This window comes from Rhinolophus ferrumequinum, chromosome 19, assembly GCF_004115265.2.
Source record: "Rhinolophus ferrumequinum isolate MPI-CBG mRhiFer1 chromosome 19, mRhiFer1_v1.p, whole genome shotgun sequence".
Lineage (NCBI taxonomy): Eukaryota > Metazoa > Chordata > Mammalia > Chiroptera > Rhinolophidae > Rhinolophus > Rhinolophus ferrumequinum.
The window spans coordinates 7,057,051-7,077,817 of NC_046302.1; the positions used below are offsets into that span (position 1 = coordinate 7,057,051).

A 20,767-nucleotide genomic window follows, 5' to 3' on the forward strand; every position below is an offset into this window, starting at 1 on the left:
CTATGTTAATTTCCTAATGCAGGAGAACGCGGTGTATATTGAAAATAAGGGCAGTAAGACAGAGAGCTGAAGGTTGAGCAGCCCAGGGAACGGAATGAGGTTGGGTGGGCGAGCCTAAATGTCTCTTTTGTTTTTCACCTCAAGGATTCTTTTGTACCCTACTCCATTGTCAGTAACACAGACTTGTGAGTGATTAACATTCAAAGTGGTGAAGAAAAGACTAAATGCAAAGTCAAAGGCTGAGTAGCTCAGTACTTAGAGATTGAACAGAGCGATCTGGTGGAAGAGGCTAATTTTGAGGCATAAGTCCAATTCATTGCTATTTTGGATGTTGTTCTGGGAGCAAGGATTTCACACTGTGGTCAGAGGCTGTTACTCATTAGTGTCGTATCATAAGCATAAACCCCAAACATAGTCAAAGGCTGAATTCATGCCATAGGAGGTGTGTCTACTTCTTTAGCAACAGAAACATTTGAAGGCAATAGCAGTAGCTCCATGTATGTCAGGGAAGAGTATGTTCTCAGAAAGAAACAAGCAGGATGTCAAAGTAAATGAACAAGATAAAAACAGCCATTTTAAATCAGTTTTCAACTACATTAGTTGTCAAACAAAATATAATGTTGGGCAGCATCATGTGCTGGAGATGGAAGAAGTATGACTTCATTATAGTTAGCTGAATTGATTTCTTTTCATGCTAATGCACACATTAGTGAGGGAGAATGCTGCCAAGAATAATACAGAATATTTTAAAGCCTCCAGCAAAAGCCTACAAAAAAGCTCCTCGTTTTACTAAGTTCTTGAAAGAAGGAAACTGTGGCAGGCAGTAAATTAATCCCTGTTAAAAAAATCACTGCTGCTTGTATAAAGCCTTCGTATGTACATACGTACTTGTACACATATATATTCCTGACCTTTCCATTCTCCCTTTACCCCTAGCTGTCTCAGATTGCTTAGGGATGAGCATATGGGAGGCACTTGAATGTCAGGGGATAGAATGACATTGAAGCTGATTTCCCTTATTTCTGAAAATGAAAATGACATTTATACAGCCTGTGTAACACAGCCCAGTAAATCAGTCCAAATGTATTTCAGGTTGAATCACATAAACTTGTTAATATTTAACTATTTTTGGCATATGAAACCATCAAGTTCGATAGTTTAATAGTTTAGAGATATCTATATTAACATAGATGGCAGGGTAACTTTTCAAATCTGGCATCTTGATGTGTCTACAAAAGCAAACTCATGAAACAGATTGTGGCATTAACAAGTCTAAGTAAGCAGAAGTCCAGTAAGGAAATTTGCTTTATTATTTGGGTCTTAAGCACTTCTCTTAGGTTTTTCAGCGGACTGATAATGAAAAAATTCGAACTACAGTGAATTTGTAGTGTAGTAGAATTTATATATATTAGGAAGATAAGTTAACCTTTGGGCAAATTACAGAAAAATAGTGTTAATTTAAAAGACAGTGTTAATAAATACAGAGTTATTTAAAAAGCAAAAATGGAATAAAAAGGTCAGTATAAAATTAAATGTGAGTGATAATCAGCTCTATTACTTAAAAATAATGTTTTTACTGAGGAAAATAAGTTTTAAATTCTTAAAGATTAATAGATTTTTATACATGAAGGTTAATTGTAATTAAGAAATCTAAATGATGATCCACTTTCTCATAATAATAGACTACTAGAGACGTATAGTGAACCATAGTTTTGTAAACTGTTGAATTACATAAAAGTGAATTAAGACTATGGAAGTTAAAAAATACCTTTCTCACATGAGAATAAATGTATATATGAAGGATGATGAGTGATTTAAGTCAGTAAATGCCATGACACAAACCTACTAAGCAAGCTAGTGAGGACTTAACTTTCAGTCCCCCAGTTTGTAAATACTAACTCTTCTGGTCAGTAGTAGATAAAAAAAGCTACTAAACTGGGAGGGCGAATAAACAATTTGAATGTTTGACTTTTTCTCAGCATTTACTTACCCATCCTAATTTTATCACAATGCTAAGAGAGTAGGTTTTATTTTGGGTAAGCTTAGGAACTGCGGATTTAAATGCAGGACTCTTCATGCTCTTAATGAAATAGATCTGATTTCTAATATAATTTTTCAGATGGCTTAAGAAATCATCTATTAACATAAAAGCTTTATTTCCTCATTTGCAATCACAAGAGAAAATCCATGTCATTTTCTCAGATGGAGGACAGTTATGTAACATGAGCATGATCAACTGTGAGCTTAAAGATTTGCATATTAAATACAGCTTTCTGATGTGCATATCCCTGATAATTAGTGATATTGAGTATCTTTTAGTATGTGTTGGCTATCTGTTTATCCTCTTTGGAGAAATGTCTTTTCATACCCTCTGCCTGTTTTTGATTGGATTATTTATTTTTTTGTTATTGAGTTGTATGAGTTTCTTACATGTTTTAGATATCATAGATATCAACCCCTTATTGGATATATCAATAGTGAATATATTCTCCCATTCAGTAGGCTGTCTTTTTGTTTTGTTGAAGGTTTCCTTCCCTGTGCAGAAGCTTTTTAGTTTGATAACATCTGTTTGTTTATTTTTGCCTTTTGCCCCCCCACAATGAGAAACCACCTCAAACCAGTCAGAATGGCTATTATCAAAAAGTCAACAAATAGTATGTGTTGGAGAGGATGTGGAGAAAAGGAAACTTTTATGCACTGTTGGTAGGATTGCAAACTGGTGCAGCCCCTATGAAAAACAGTAGTGAGATTCCTCAAAAAACACACAAAAAACACCAAAATACTCCTAAAAATAGATATGCTATATTACCCAGAAATTCCACCTCTGGGTATTTAGCCAAAGAAAATGAGAACACTAATTTGAAAATATACATGCACCCCTTGGTTCATTGCAGTATTATTTACAATAGCCAAAATACGGAAGCAACCTAGGTGTGCGTGGGTAGATGAATCGATAAAGAAGATGTGGTATATATAGTATATGCAATGGAATTTTACATAGCAATAAAAAAGAATGAAATCTTGCCATTTGCGACAACATAGATGGATCTAGACGGGATTATGCTAAGTGAAATAAGTCAGACTGAGAAAGACAAATACCATACGTTTCACTTATATGTGGAATCTAAAACAAAAACAAACAAACAAACAAAACGAATGAACAAACAAAACAAAAACAGAGTCATAGAAACAGAGACCAAAGGGATGTTTAATAGAAAGGAGGGGACGGATGAAAAGGGGAAGGAGAATACAGTCAATAATAATAAGTTTGCACAGTGACTGATGATTACTATAATTAAGGAAGTGATCTCATTGCAAGGTATAAAAATGTAGAATTACTGTACTGTACATCTGAAACTAATAGAACCAAAATAATATTGTATACCAGCTATACTTAAATTAAAAAATTAGTTACAAATACAACTTCTTATGGATAAACTTGTAAAATGGTGAATAAAATATTAAGAGTTTTAAAGAAAGATTCTTTTTTTAAAATTTATTTTATGCAAACTACAATGAATCAAAATGACTTTAGAAAACTCAGTTAAACTTCTAATACTGTTACTAATATTGATTTGATATATATATTAAATTAATTAAAAATAGAAAACAGAATCCTACCTTTTTATAATAATTAAAAAGGCAACAGATTTTTAACTCATTTGGTGAAAAAATATAAAACTAGGATTTTAGTGGTCATCTGGTTCAACTCATATTTTACAGATAGTACCCTGGCTTGTTTGGAAAAAGTAGAAAACTCAAATCAAAGGCTTTTATCCTTTACAAATAAGATGTTTTCATCTGAGTTTTCCTTAGATTGGCTTAAAATTTTTAGTGAACTGAGCAGTGGTTATAATTTTCTTCTAAAACAATTTGATTCCAAGTTCTTGTAATCTATTACCCTGTAAAAGTCTTGTTTTCCTTGAGGCTTTACTCTAAAATTACATTCATTTAACCAACTTCTTTACTGAAATTAATGAGCAACATACTATGTCTATTTCTTGAAGTGTGAGAGATTCATGATTGATGGATTCACTGTTGTACCGACAAACTTCCTAGAACAAAGTCAGCTTTCATGCATTTCTACATAAAAATGTAATGTTAAAATATAGGGGACTATCTCAAAATATGAAAGCATAATGTGTTCTTATTTGAATAGTATTTCTACTAGCCTTTTTTTGTCACCAATATACGAACATTTTTAGGATACTCATGAAGAACATAATACAGATGCCGCATGATAAGAATAAGTGGGTACACTTGTACTTGTGTCTTGTGTTTCTGAGTGGTAGTGGGAAAGACTTTCCGGTATCATCTTTCATGAAGAAATAATTTTTGTGACTTTCCGAAGGAAGCACGGGGGACAAGACCTCCAGTGGACGTGGAATTCAGAGATAAAAGGGAAAAGATTGCTCTTGTCTTGACTGTGGCTGCTCTAAAGCATCACTACTTGAGGCATTTATACATTTAACTGGATATAAAACACAGGAGCATATAATAGGGAAAGAGTACTACACAAATAGACAATGAATCTGGTGACATAAAGCCTCTTTTTCCTGCCTCTTATTTTTTTTTGATAGTTTTGCTTCCTTAAGGAAAAAAAAACACAACTAATTGTTTAATTGTCTTCCTGTTTCATTGTAAATACTTTGCAGCTGCTGGATTGGTGGTGGTTCTTTTAAAATAAAATAATCAGAATTTTGAGAGGATACTCTTTTAAAAGCAATTGATTGTTTCAGAGTACAAAAGGAAAACCATTAAAATCATAAAGCAAACAAAAAATTTCTAGAATCAGTAAATTGACAGGACTATTTTGTCACTCGCTTATTGTGAATAATATGTGTCTACTGCTCTGGCAACTGTTAAAATAAACAAAGCTCCCTGAGGCAATAAAGATCATTTAGAATGTACTTAGTTGAAACGGAGGTTCTAAACATTTAAGACACTGTCTCTCAAGCCATTAATAGTGAGATGTTGTCTGGTCTTGCTAAAGTATTTGAAGGAAGTAGGAGGTCACATTTTGCTGAAAATTCAGCTCTGAGAGCACTTACCTTTAATTACATAATCTAAAATTATTCCTTTCAATTATTATGGAAGGGTAAATTAAAGTGTGCATAAACCTCTTCATGATCATATTGTAGTAATAGAAAAATTATTATGTGTATTGCAACACAAATCTTTTTTATAAATGTTATGTGGCCATCCTAGCAATTTTATATTTGCAAGAGATTTTTTTCCCCGTTCTATATTGATAAACTTTAAGTTGTCAAAGTCAAATCTACCTTTTTTTACTTGGAGAGTTTCTCCAAAATTGTGTGCCAACTTTTACCTTTAGAAAATCGAGATTCATTAATATGATAAGCCCTATTGTTTACAATTCAAATGGAAGCGTTGATGTTTATAAAGGACTTCAGTGTTGACCTGTTATCTCAGTTTGTAATTGTGAGCTCTCTAAGCCTGGCTAGGTCTTTCGTTTGGAAAATTACTGTCAACTGTTGTCATCCTTTGGGGGAAATATAATTTTGGATGGTTGTATCAGGTAGGAATAGTGGAAACTAGTGTATTTGTAGGTAAATAAAATAATCTTTTTCCTTTGATCTGCATTTTAAAATTTTATACTTCAACAGTAAAATTCTGGAGGCAGAGGACAGAGATCCCGGTACTTGACTGTCCATGAGAAGTGTGGGGTATTTGAGAATGGTGTGTAGCCAGAATATGATAGTTCATTACCAAGAGTAATGAATATGCAAGAAGTGTCTCCAGGTCCTGAACAAAGAAAACGGCAAGCTTGATGAAGGAGCAGTTGCTTTTGCCTTTTAAGACTTTTCTCATTCAAATGTGTCTTATCCACAGTGCAAAGGCATACTTTGTCCTAGATGAGGGTAACTCACTTAGATATGCCATTCAAAGTCCCCAGAAGCTTGGGTAATTCCTGGGCAGCAACTTCACACACATAAAGTAAGGCAGAGAATTCAGCAATTTGGCCATTGTCGTCAAATGGGATAATTTCAGACAAATATGAATGAAGTTGGATTTTTAGAAGGGGCTTAATTTATTTTTTAAGTTGGGTATTAGTCATCTATTGCTGCATACAAATTATCTAAACATTTTGCAGCTGAAAGCAACAAACACTATCTGGGAGTCAGAAATGGCTCATGCTCTCCCAGGGCACAGTCTTTTGAGGACCTGTTTCCAAGCTAACTCAGGTGGCTGCTGGCTGGAGAGGGCTGGCTACTGGCTAGAGACCTGTTTCTTGCTATGTGAGCATCAACCTGGCAACTGGCTTCCCTCACTATGAGCAAGGGAAGTGGATGGGGCCGGTGCCCGGGACAGAGCCACCAGCTGGTATCCCAATACTTTTACTGTCCTTGCTCATTGGAAGTGAGTCACCAGTTCCAGTCCACATTCAGGAGCCGGGGATCACTCACAGTGTTGCAACTAGGAGGAGATGATTACTGGGACCATTTAGAGGTTGCCCGCCACCATAGATCATTTTTCTTAAGCTTCTGGACTTCGCTGTAAATAATGGTAACTAAATGTTGTGATGTGAGAAACCAAGAGTAGGTTCCTTTTTCTCTCCTCCAAAGTTAAGCACTGGAAATTTCCTCAATATACACATTTTCACCACACATAATACAAAACCTGACAGAGAAAGGTTATAAAACGGAAAGCACAAAATACATACAGAATGTTTGTCATCCTGTGGAAGGAAGGCATTGGCTCGCTGAGCCCTTGACAGTTAACTGGGAGAAGGTAGACAGGTAAGGATGTGGAGCAGTGGTGAGGCCTGGATGCTTCCTGTTGGCAGGACAGACTCAGGAACGAGACCCCCAGGCTCAAACCTCAACGGTCTACTTAGCTGTACTTCCTCCTTGTGTCTGCTTTTCCGTGTATAAAAAGAGAATAAGATAATATCTGTAAAGGGAGGATAGTAATAGTATGAGTTAATATATGTGAAGTGCACAGATCAGCGCTTGACACACATTGGTGTAAACCATTACTGATACAAACTAACAGCAGATACGTGCACTATGAATGCTGTTTCAAGTGATGCAATCATACAAGTGAGTTCTATTTTTCTCTTTACCCAGAGATACAGAAAATTAGGTTATTTTGCTGCAAAATACACACTAACATTTAATAAACCACCCTAAGGCTAAAAACAAAGAAACGTTCCAGTTAATTAACTGTTTACTTTGGGCAATGTCAATGGTGATGTTTTTGTGCTACCAAGAATGCTGTACACCTTGATACCATGATTTCCTTTTTAGATGCCCTCACGGCCTTTTCATTCCATTTCATTCATATGTTTATTCACTGTTTATTCCTTTCATGAGCGTGAGCATCTCCTGGGCACTGGGCACTGGACACTGGACATAACAGACATGGTCACAGACATATAAACAGATGCATGTGACACCGAATGAGACGTGCTCTGGAAGAGGCACCACGAAGGGAAATGTGCTTCTGTCTGGGGGAGGTAGTGGCCATGCACAACATACCGTAAGAGGAAAAATGTGAGCTGTGTGGGAATATGCTTGATGGAGAAAGAACAAGAAGGTGTTGTAGTTGGAGGGAGGGAATGGTGCCTGCAAGGTCTAGAGGTGGGAAGCAGGAAAGTAGATGGAAGATGCTGGCTTTTAGGGCAGCAGCACAGAGTGCAGGACGTGCATTGGTGGAAATGAAACTGCAAGCATAGGCAGGAGTCAGGTCTGTGACCGTGAACCGAGGGTAAGAACCATTACTTAATTGACACCTCGGAGTGAAAACTACCATCCTCTGATCTCTTGCAAGACCCGCACAATCTGGCCCCATCCAGGACTCAGCTGCAAACTGGGCTCCCCACAGGATGTTTTGGGCAAGTCAGGTAGTCCAGGTCTGCTTCTGCTCTAGGGCCTCAGCTTGACCACCGGCTCCACCTGGCGTGCTCGCCCATGAGGTGGCCTGGTTGCTCATCTATCTTACCTCTTGGCTCAAATCTCACCTTCTCATTGAGGTCTACTTTCAGTGCTCCTAATGAATGCTGCAGCTGGCTTTCCCCACCCCAGGTACATATGGTTCCCCTTTCCTGCGGACTTCTTGTTTACATAGCATTTATCTTCCAACATACCTGTAATTGACCTTTTGTTGTGTTTATTGTTCATCATATGTCTGCCCACCAAAATGTAAGCTCCCAGGGACAGGAAAGGATCTTTGTCAGTCCCAGTACATAGTATGTGCTTAATAAATATTTGTTGACTGAGTGAATAACCAAATGTCTTAGGATTGTTTTTAAGGACCTGCATCTCTGGATGAGAAATAAGAAGCAGAAGGAAAAACTAGAAAGACAATTCAAGCATATGTTCTTGTTTTTTATATTGTCTCATTCATGTATTTTCCTGTCAGTCCCATCAATAGTGTGAACATTTATTCCTGCTTTAGATCTTTCATAAAGAGGTTGGGAATGTCAATAATGGTATAAAAAGCTACAGATATGTGCATGACTACTTTGGGATGTAAAAGCTCTTGTTGTTGGTTTTTTCCTGCCCTACCACACCATCTCTCACTTTCCCTTCTTTTGCTGCTTTCACAGCCAGCTTTTAGATTAAGCCATCAGAAGCAGGGGGCCCTGGGTTTGTGTGTGCCAAGCTCCTATTGTCCAAATTCTGCCTTGGGATTAGCACTCCTTGATCTGGTCTTCCGATCTGGGTCTGGGTACCCCATCTCTTAATCCCGATGTGCATCCCACACTGGACTGTCCTGTGGTCCACGACTCCCCACATTCTGTGACCAGGAGCACCCCAAGGCCTTGCCCGCCCTGGGCACGCTTCTTGTTTCTTGCTTTCTGGTTATGATAGTGCTTCTCTTGTATTTCCCTATGTCGATCCCATCTTTCCTCTGGGCTGAAGCTTTCTTTAGAGGCCTTTGAGGACATCCTTACTGATGGTCAAATGACAAATTTGCCTCTCTATTGTGGTGAACTTCTTTTGTGAAAACTTTTCCTTTTCTGAAAATGGACTTCTCTGTTTTTTCTCATATCTGTCTGAAATCTTCTGCTGCTTTTTTTCTTTCGTACCTGCCTGTTTTTCTTTCCACCCTTGCCCCATTTGTGGGCAGTACCCATGGCGAATGCCTCCCTCTTTTGTACTTCTCATTGCTCTTCCCTTTGGAGAGTTCATTCCTTCTTGTCATTTCAAGTAACACCTCTCTCTGCTCAGGACTCCTCTCCATTTCCCTCCAGAGTCACTAAGCTGTGACACTGTTCGCATTATTACTGTTTTCATCAGATCTAAGTCCATGATTTCAATCCATGAATGTGTCTAAAGGTAAACTTCTCACTTTCTTCTTAAATGTCTTATTTTTCTCCACTGCAGTAATCCTTATCATTACCTGGCTTATAAGCCTTCGAGTCACTTTTGTATAATTTCTCTTCACACTTCTCCATATTTATTTTACAAAATGTTGTTTTATTCCATCTGCTGCTTTTTTTTCCAGTTACCATCATTACTCCACAGCCTCTAGTACTCATTTAAACTCCAATTACCAGAACATTTTTTGCTTCCCACCAATCCAGCTCATGTGCAATTGCCATATTAATCTTTCTGAAATGTTTTCTCCTGGTAATTTTCTCCAAATTATCAGTGATTAGTTATTTTCTAACGTGTCAATTCCATATTCCCGTGCCCTCCATGTCTATCCTAACTTTTCTTTCAACATGTCCCTATCGTGTCACATCCTTGAAACCGATCTCTTCATTCCACAAACTCATACATACTTCTTCTCATCTTTAGCCTGTCTTCATTTCATCCAATAAATTTTTTAAATTGCTGTAATGTGCTCATTTTCTTTCTATACAAAAATGCTGCACTTTCTTCTCCCTATCTATAATGAAGATGCTTATGACGATTGCTCATATTTTTGAGGGCTTTTGGTGTATAAGACCCTGAGCCAAGTGTTTAAAACATACTACGTTTATTCTTCACAATAAATCTATGAGTTAGAGACAATTATTATACCCATTTTACAGATAAGGAAATGGTAACTTGGTCAGGGAAGGCATTCACTGGAGTTCTGTGCTACCTTTAAGATGAGTAATGTACAGGAACGGGCATAGGATGGGAACCTGGCAGATATGAATTGAATTCTCAGTCATTCCCAGCTGGGAGAATTCACGTGTGTGATTGAGTTTCTCTGGGCATGAGTGCCCTTAATTATAAAAATGAGGATTAAATGAGATAATTTGTATAAAGCCCTGCCATAGAGCATTTAACAAATATTTTTCTTCTCTTTTCTTTGTCTTCCATTGACAGCCTTACCTGAGATCTCAAACACTCACTACTGATCCCATTGCCCTCAGCATTTCTGTAGCAATTTTAATTTGTCCACTTAATCTTTATGTGAATGGCCTGCCTTCATTCAAATAGATTGGTGTTGCCTTTTTGGTTAGATTTTAAGAGCCGGGACCATGCATTTTAATACTAAATTTCTTCTCATGTTCAACATAGTGTTGAGTAAATGCTCAATTTTTACTTCCTAATTGACATATCTACTTAGCTTGATTCGGTGATACCTGATGCTGGCATTCTATAGCCACATGTATTCTCTCAGCCTGCTTATTAACACATTTTCCTTTTCTTCTCTCTTCCCACCCACAGCGTGTGCATTCCGGTACAATGGACTCTCCTTCGTCTACCTCATCTACCTCTTGCTCATCCCTCTGTTCTCAGAACCAACAAGAGCGACGATGCAAGGTAAGAGACAGTTACTGTCCTGTGTCACAGTCTGAATGCATTTACTGAGCTCCCTGGGTTTGTTTTTACCTAATGGGACAGATGCTATCTGTGCAGCATACTGGTCCAGTGGGGACTGTTGACTGAACAATAATAGCAACTAGGTATTCTGTCACCAAAAAGGATTTATTTGGGGAAAAAGGAGCAAAGGCTGCAACCCAGCATCAGCATATGCAGACTCGGCAAGCCACATGCACATTCTGACTTGTGTGCTAAGATGGAAGGTATTTAAGGCAGGGAGACAAGAAGTTAGAACCATAGAGTTTTATGAGAGGGAAGTTGGGAACGTAGAGTTCGACTCGCTGTTCTCATGAACTTCAATGAGTCCAGCTCCTCCTGCCTGATCAGTTTCCTTAAAATCTCAGTTCATCTTTATGATTTCCCCCTTTTGATTGAGATCTTTCTCTGAAAGCATTGTTGATCAACAGCTAAGTCTTCTGACTTCAGCCTTCTTGTCCCTCTATGTCAGGAAGGATCTCTTCTTGGTGTCATCTCTCACATCAGAGTGAAAGTGCACGGAACAGGACCACTTCGTGTCCAGGATTAACAGGCAACAGGTGCAGAACTTAATAACAAGAAGCATCCTAAACAGGATTAGAACAACATAACAACCTAGTCTACATGATGAATTTAAACCAGTTCAAACCCGTAGATAATGAAACGAAAACCATTATTATCTTAGATAGATCAAAATTCTTGATGACAGATTCAACAACCAGAAGAATTCCCGCCTTCACAATAGCTTAAGAAATGCTACCAATGGCATGTTCCTTCCAAAGAAAAGAGGAACATGACATACAAATCAATAGTGAGTAATCAGTTATACAGGCCTGATGCAGTTGTTTTGATCATTTGTTTCCTTCAGAGGTCATCTGCTTTAATTTTTGACAGCTTTTGTTTTAGGTCATTACACTGGGTGCACTTCTAGTCAGGGTTTGGTGCATTCTTAGGTGTGACATGTGTATCCAAGAGTCTACTCTCTGGAGTTGAGCAGCACAGGGGTTAGTCAATACCTGATAGGGCCTTTTCAACGAGGCTGGAGGGAATTCTTTTTGAGGTGTCTTTTCCAGTAAATAAAATCTCCAGGTTGTAGACTGTGGATTTTGAGTTTTTCATTTCCCTGGCGTGCACTGTGAAATGATTGTTCTACTAAACCATGATTGTTTTCAATAGAAGCAATTAAGCCATTACAATATTGAAGCATTTCTCCTTTTACCAACTGATCAAAAGAAGCAGGAGCCAAATGCATGGGCATCCTGTAATTATCTTGAAAGGTGGAAAGCTTATGTGTCCCAAAAGGGATAGGTAGACCTGAGATTTGAAAGGACTAACGGCAATGCTTTTGGCCAAAGTATTTGAAGAGTTTTTTCAAATTTTGCCAATTAAATCTTAATAATGTGATTAGTGCATTCAACTAGACCTGAAGACATGATGATAAGCACAGTGAAAATGTTGCCGAACTGGCCAAATAGCACAGACTTTTAGCACCTGACCAGTGAAATGGGTTCCTCTATCATTGTGGAATTTGGCAGGCATTCCCCAAGTAGGAATAATCTTCTCTAACAGGACTTTAGCCACTATAGAGACATTAGCTTGTCTGTAAGGGAAAGCTTCAGTCCAGTGAGAAAACACATACCATGACTAAAACATATTTGTATCCATGAGATGAGGAAGCTGTATAAAACTTTTTGCCCAACCTCAAATTGTCCATTTAGCAACTTAAAATGTCCAGGGACAGTATGAACAGGCTTCCCTGGACTGTACTTTGGACAGGTGGGACGTCTAAGGTAGGCACTTTTTGCAGCCTTGTTAATATCTCCCCGCCAATATTGATTCATGAATGCTACCATTTTGTCCGTGCCAATGATTTAACGCGTGTACAGTAGTCAGCAGTGGAAATTTTGTTAGAGTTTCTGATAGGACTGGGCTGTTATTTGGTCTCAATCAGAGCTGCTGCTGCTTCTTATCAAGCAGCAATTGTATTTCCAATCTTGTTTTTCTTCTGCTAAAGTTAATTGCTGGGTGTCTCTGGTCATTTTTCCTAAGATACCAACTGGGGAAATATGTCTTCGGACCAAGACAGGGGTCTGACTGCGGGGGCGATGCCTTTAAGGGCAGCCTTCATAGTAGAAACGTCAGCCAGGTGATTTCCTTCAGCTTCCAGGGAATCAAGTTTAGAATGTCCTGGAATATTAATAATAGCTAAAGCATCAGCTAAAAGTATAGCATCCAATAATTCCTGAACATATGGACAATTTTAAATTTTATGTCCATTGGAGATAAGGAAATCATGTGGTTTCCATAACATTCTAAAGTCCTGGACTACTCCAAAGGCATATCTACTGTCAGTGTAAATGGTGACAGTTTTACCCTTTGCTAAAATGCAAGCTCTGGTGAGGGCATACAATTCAGCCTGCTGTGCTGAAGTAGCCAAAGGCAAAGATGCTGCCTCTACAACTTCAAAAGGGGTTACAATAACATAGCCAGCCCAGAATTTACCGTTTTTGTTTTTTAAGTATGAACCGCATGTAAACCATGAGAAATCATCTTTAGAGGAGTCTCCTACAAATCATCATGAAGAGTCAGGAAGTGATCCGTCAGTATCCAGCAGTCATGAGGGGCTTCACAGTTTCAGAAGGGAGAACAGTACCGGGATCAAGGTTATTATAACATGAAAGAGTTATATGGGAAGCGGTTAACAAAAGGATTTCATAGGAAGTAAGGTGACTAACTGAAAGATGCTGGGTGTGATGAGCATTCAAGAGAACTTCTACTGTATAGGTACAAAGATGGATAGAGGGGATCCCACAATAATTTCCTCTGTAGCCTGAACCAGGAGGGCAGTAACACCAATGGCTGTACGGCACAGGGGAAACCCCGAGCCACAGGGTCCCGTTGCTGACTATAGTATCCTAGGGGTGTATGTTGATCCTCATGTTTTTAAGTGAGTACTCCAAGGGCATTTCCTTCTTTTTCATGAACAAAAAGGAAAAAGGGGAATCTGACAGGATGTCCAAGAGAAGATGTGTTTATTAAACTCTCCTATAAGGCTTTGAAGGCTATGTCATCCTTTTCTTCCCTCTTCCCATGAAATTAGGTCAGGAAAGTCATTCTTTAGTAAGATATAAAGGTTTTGCCATAAGAAAGAGATTTGCTATCCAATTTTGACAATAACTGACTAGCCCAAGAAAACCTTGCAATTGGTAGTTAGTTTTGGGCCTTGGGAAACTTAGGACACTATGAAGCCTATGTGGATCCAGGTGTAGTCCTTATTCTGATATCAGATATCCCAAACACTGAAACTGAGTTTGGACAAATTGTAATTTTTCTTTAGAGACCTTATGTCCCTTTAAGGCCAAAAGTTCCAACAAATGGATGCTATCTTCCTGGGAGGAAACCTGAAAAGAAGAGCAAAGAAGTAAATCATCCACACATTGCAACAAGGTGGAACTTTTAGGGAAAATTATATCGTCTAAATCGGTCTTCAATATTTGTGAAAAATAACAAGTAATGAGGCATTACTGTCCAGGTAAATTGCTTTCCTTCCCAAATTAAGGCAAAAAGGTATTGGCTAGCTGCATTAACTGTGATACTACAGAATGCACTACATAAATCAGTTACTGTAAATAATTCACTTCCAGTTAGGATAGATGCTAGCAGTGCTGAGGGTTAGGAATGATGGGGTTTTGAGGGATAACAATGTAGTTTATTGCTCGGAGATCCGGGACAAACCTCTACCCTTATCCATTTGGCTTTCTCATAGGTGAAATATGAGTGTTACAAGGGCTAGTGCAAGGAATAATAAAGTCCTGAGTTATGTAATCTTCTATTATGGGCTTTATACCTTGAAGGGCCTATTTACTTAAAGGATATTGATTAATTTGGGGCAGAGGTTTTGAAGGATCAATTTGAATCTTAATAGGAGGTGCACCTGTGAATTCTGCCAATACTAATTGAAGATTTTACCCATAAAGAAAATGGCTGATAAGGAACAAGACAAATGAAGAAACAAAAACTCATAGACACAGACAATAGTTTAGTGGTTTCCAGAGAGTAAGGGGGGAGTGTGGTGGTGGATGAGGGTAAAAGGGATCAAATATATGGTGATGGAAGGAGAACTGACTGGTTCTCCTTCTGGAAGGAGAACTGGTGGACACACAATGTGATATATAGATGATGTGTTACAGAATTGTACACCTGAAACCTATGTAACTTTACTAACAATTGTCACCCCAAGAAACTTAAAAAGAAGAAGATGGAAGATGATCCAATAGGGATAATTGAACAGTGCTTTCAGATTCAGTTACTGTACCATCAAAAACAGCACAAATAGGGGCAGCCAGATGGCTCAGTTGGTTAGAGCACAAGCTCTGAACAACAGGGTTGCTGATTTGATTCCCACATGGGCCAGTGAGCTGCGCCCTCCACAATAGACTGAAGACAATGAGCTGCCGCTGAGCTGCCAGAGGGGTGGACGGATGGCTCAGTTGGTTAGAGTGCGAGCTCTCAATGACAAGGTGGCCGGTTCAATTCCCACCATAAGATGGGGGGCTGTGTCCCCTGCAACTAAAGATTGGAAACAGCAACTGGACTTGGAACTGAGCTGTGCCCTCCACAACTAGATTAAAGAAGCTGATGGGCCCTGGAGAAACACACTCTTCCCCAATATTCCCCAATTAAAAAAAAAAGTAAATCTTTTAAAACAAACAGAAAAACAGCACAAATAAAACATGCTGAAAAGTCATGTAATTCACCTGACAGTAATTCATGTAATTCATTCTGACAGTTACCATCAAACTTGAACATTGTTTGTCCCTTTTCGAGAAAAGGATATTCCAGCATGATAGTTCTCTAAGAAGTCTCAACTTAATGAATGAGTAGGGGCAGAAAAACTAAGGAAAAGACAATGTGTATCTCTTAAGGGACCTAAGCAAAAAGGAATAGGTTCAGAGAGGTGAACCTGCTGAGGTTTTTTTTGAAATCCCCACTATTTGAAATATTTTATTACTCTGGGGCCGGGACTGTATTATGACAGTGGGGATGAGCACTGACAGTGTCTGTAGCACCAGTGACAATAAGAATAGAAATAGTTTCTTTACCAAGTTGAAGAGAAGTTTCTCCTAGCTGATGAAGAGGAAGGATTGGGAAAAGCCCCTGTAATCTCTTAGGGGGACTTTGTAAAGGCTGGTTGGAAGGTTGAGAGCATCTGAAAATCCCTGTTCCAGTGTCCTGGCTCTTTGCAGTAGTGGCAAAAATGTCGTCCTTCAGTTTCACATAGGGCCTCTCATTCGCCACGACTAAGAATTAAACATCTTGGCAAGCTTACTTTTAGGTGGCTGATCTAGAGTACAGACAAGATGATTGGCCAAACTAACCAAATCCTGATTCTCTTAACTAGGAGGGAAATATTTCTCTTCAAGCCCACTGACAGACAAAGAATTAAAACTTACCCGAGTGGAGTGAACATCTGAAGGAAGATGAGAATTTTCCTTTAGAATGACCTGAAGTCTATTTTAGTAGTCATGAACAAATTTGTCAGACTTTTGAGAGCAGGTTTGAATTTTGCTCCAATCAGTAGGCGTTGGGAAAGCCTTAGGTGTTGCTCAATATAGTTTTAGAGCAAGTTTCGTAGCTTCCTCCCCAAAATTGGAGGTTTGCTTTTCTGTCTCTTTCAGGATTTTCCCATCTGGCAATCCTCATCCAATGTCAAGCCTGGTCTTTACCAATGAACATATGTGTTAGCTGATACAAATCAGAAAACCCAGGCTGATAGGCCTGAATAATAATGTCAAATTCCTCAGCAAACTTGTGAGGATCTTCAGTTACCTTAGGGAATTCCTTTACAATGGCTTGTAACTCAGCTTTAATCTAGGAGATATAGGAAACTTGGGGTCTGGTAGGATCCCCAGAGGGTTTAATCTTAAAAGGGAAAGTGCTGATAAGTTCAGAAAAAGAAAAAGTAGGAGAAGATTCAAAGGAAAATGGCATTGGGAGCAGAGCCAAAGCTAAAGAAGGCAGTTGTGGGAGGCAAGATGGCATCAAAGGTGGGGCTTGAATCAAAGGAGTTGGAGAAGAAGCTGAGACAAAGTACCCAGAGAATAGGGTCAAATGGAAGACGGAGCCTGAGAAAACGGAGTAGTGGGAAGGGCAAGACAGAGCTGCAGAGGGAGAACACCTGGCTTCAGATGCCATTTTCTCTCTTTTTGAATTTTTAGTAGCCTCTGTTTACTTTAAGGCAACTTCAGATTCATGGTCTCATTTGGAAACCTGTAAAAAGCCCTTGTACCATTCAAAATAAGCATACTACTCAGCTTCATCAGTTCTAGTGTTATTATTATCCAATTTGGTTTTAAGATAATTAAGTTTGGGGATCTCAAAAGTTCCCTAGAGTGACCAATGATTTTTTGAATTACTTTTAGTCATATCTGTCCACTTAGTTAAAAATGTGCATGAAAATTCCCCACGGCTTTTAACCATGTACTTGTCTGGTTTCCCCAGGAGAGGAGGGACAATTTAAAAAATTTTAGATAGCTGAGATCCCCTTTTTTTTTTTTTCTTAGAGAGCCCAAGACAATTTACACCTCGAACGACCTGCAAGTCAGACGCCAGCCAGCCTCAATCTAGAACAGTGTGATCATAGAGGCCTAAGCCAAAGGCTAAAAACCAGTTCTAGAAAAATAATCTACCCTCGGAGGGTCCAGTTATAAGCTGAGCTGGGTGGCACAGTCTAATACTGGGCCAAACTGACTAATTTCAGTAGAAATAACCACTGTCCCCAAAAGGATCTTTAGGCGAAAGCCACTTTTGTCTCAAAGGACAAACCTGTATCTAAATAAATCAGGCTGATGTGCCAAACTGAGTACTCAGACAACAGACAGACAAACAAACAAGCAAGGCCTTTTAAACACATGCACACCACCCCCACACACACAGACACACACACACAAATATACAGATTCTCTCTCTCTCTCTCTCTCTCTCTCTCTCTCTCTCTCTCTCTCTCTCTCTCTCTCTCTCTCTCTCTCTCAGAATTCGAAATAAAGCCCAGAGAGCTTCAAATGCAAAAAGTGGAAACTCGAATCCAGGAGAGAACTTCACTCCAGGCTTCTGAATCGGAGAGCAAGCAGTGAGGCAAAATTGCTTTATGTGAGAGGCTAGGAGCGGGTTGCTCACCTGCTCTGATGCTGTTGGGGTTCTTATTCCCTGGATCCTGTAGGAGCCCTCCAATGTCAATTGAGCAACAATACTGACCAGGTAGTCCAGCACTAAAAAGGATTTATTCAGGAAAAAGAAAAAGGACAAAGGGCTGCAACCTAGCACCAGTATGTACAGACATGGCAAGCCACATGCACATTCTGGCTTGTGTGCTAAAATGGAGGGTATTTAAGGCAGGGAGACAAGAAGTTAGAACCATAGAGTTTTACGAAAAGGAAGTTAGGATCATAGAGTTCGACTAGGTGTTCTCATGAACTTCCATGGGCCCAGTTCCTCCCATAGACCTCCAGCCTGATCAGTTTCCTTAAAACACCAGTTTATCTTTATCATTTCCTTAAAGTCCCGGTTCATCTTTATCAGGACCGAGTGTCAAACATGTGAACAACTACACCAAGCAAGAGTAGTGTGGAACGTGTTAGTAATACTTGTGACTTACACAGCTAATCCTTCCATACAAGTTCCATATTAGCTCTTTATTAGTAGCTTGCAATACATCTGAAATATTTTAGCTAATCAAGATAAACTCAATATATTGTCAATGAAATAAGGCGGATGGCACAAGATTGGCACATGATTTGCATATTGGATTGCTGGGGAGAATGTAGTGGCAAGTGGAAAAGGGACAGAGAGGTATCTTACATTTCTAAGCCACGTAGCAAGATAACTAGGTAAGAAACTGGTTCCCAGTCATGACTTGTTCATACATCAGTTGAGATCTCTTACATATGCCTCTACCAAGTAGTGAGAGTAATAAGAGTTTAAGGGATAGTTTCTCAAGCATGTTACTTACTGCAAAACATTACATCCCTTTCCCATTGCTCTGTAAAGACCTGAAGACACAGAATAATGACTATATTTCCTGACGCTCTGAGTAGGAAGCATGGTCTTGTTTATGTATTTGAAGTTCTTCCACAAGTATAAAAAACCACACTGAATTAATTCAATAAATTGTTTTTCAAAACAATACCAATATAAGGAATAAGGGCTGTGCCAAATATCTTAGGTGAATGTGATGGCTATATGTTTACATGAAAGGAAAAAGAAGCTGTTTGACCCAACCTATGACGTGGTGGGGGAAAGGCTGTTGGTCAGTGCTGCCATTTCATAGTGATGACCCTTCAGGAAAAGAAATAAGGACTTTGTGTGTCCAGAGCAGCAAATAATGACTCTATCTTTTCCATTCCCCCCCTTAATGTTACATTTACAGTGCATATTATGATCATTCATCCTAATAGTTACGACTGCAGATGCTATGTTGATTTTCCTGCCTCAGGAAGAATCTAAATAATAGCTCTTCTAAGACACTTAAATCCTTAATACATATAGTTAAGAAGGGATAGAAAAATGTGAGTTATACAAATCCTTTTCAAGCCAAAAATACGTTGTTTATGGGACCCCACGTACCCTAACCTTTTTCTAGAGTTCAACATAAACAAAGACATTTAAACAGAATAGCTTCTGGCCTCAGAACCAAGATTACATATACAAGCAACTCCTAGTTCATGGCTTGGAGCTTATGTTTCAAAGAAAGGTTTCATACACATATAGAATAAAGTGCTTTACAAATGAGTATGTAGGTATATTCAATTAAATTATTTATTGCTTTTATATCAAGGTGTCCCCTTATTGTTTTATCTGCAACTCAGGTAGCTGAGATTTCCCCCTTCATAGTTATGTGACAATGCCCGTTTTACCTTCTTCCCAAACTAACCAGCCCTGCTCTTGGTCAGTCTCTGTGGGAGTGGGATGTGCAACTGTGTCAGAAGTGCATGACAGTTGTCCTATCCTTTATGCTCAGGTGCATCAGGGACTGACACTGTCAGAAAGCTCATAGATGAAATATAAAATCAAATGCAAAAAGCAACTCCTCTCTGTGTAAAGAAATATTCTGAATTAACAAAATGTTACAAGGTCAGTGCATAAGCAAAACATAATACTTGTAAGTGCACAAATGTCTGCTGATACTTCTCCTAATGGGAGAGGAGGGAAGACCTGGGCTAGAGAAGGAAACCCACAGGCATCTTCTCAGTTACCATTTGGAAGCAGCATTATAATTATTTATTTTCCTCTTTTCTGCATTTTTACTGCCAAGAAGCATGACTAATATTCAACATAACCTCATTTGTTTGTTTGTTTATGAAAATGCGGGGGTACTCTAGGAAAGGATGTCCCACCTGTTTTTTTCTGAACACGTAGGACGCACAAGCTGGGTGTTTCTAAGTCTGTGTTTGGAAATATCCCATGTTGGGCATTTCTAGTGGTGTGTGGTCAAAGCCATTAAAGCCTATGTGGAGCGAATACACACAGAGATAAGCCTGGGGACCGCAGCGCAGCTTCTCGGGGAGATGCAGGCTGTCAAGCACACCTGACTTATAAATTCATGTTCACACACACACACACTTGTCACGGATCCATAAGAAAGCACATTGGCAAACTGAAAGAACTATCAGTAACCTCTGCACGATCTACTCACAGACAATCTCTACTTGAAACAGTAAGCACATTGGAATCACTTCCCGAGTTGCTCAGGCCTCTGTGTTTGTTGCTGAGACCATGTACTAATGCAGACTGCCCCAGAACTGGAAGTGTGGCACACATGTATGAAAGTTACTCCATGACCCTATGCCCTGCATCTGGTCTGTTGGATTTGTTTTTATTACGGGGTTATTTTTCCTGAAAGTACAACCCCGGAGGGGCCCAGTAAGTGGAGAATTTAGTGTCATAACTAAAAGGGTGGTTCTTTGGTGTAGTTCTTGGAGTGATCAAATGTGAAACCCAGTCTC

At 39.0% G+C, this 20,767-nt stretch overlaps 1 protein-coding gene across 1 annotated transcript in view; it reads left to right on the forward strand.

The window, feature by feature from the left end:
- Positions 1-20,767, forward strand: part of PIEZO2 (piezo type mechanosensitive ion channel component 2) — a 430,456-nt gene that overhangs the window by 65,942 nt on the left and 343,747 nt on the right. The window contains exon 2 of the mRNA XM_033087551.1: positions 10,635-10,730. Coding sequence (XP_032943442.1) covers positions 10,635-10,730 — 96 coding nt within the window. The remainder of the gene's footprint in view (positions 1-10,634; positions 10,731-20,767) is intronic.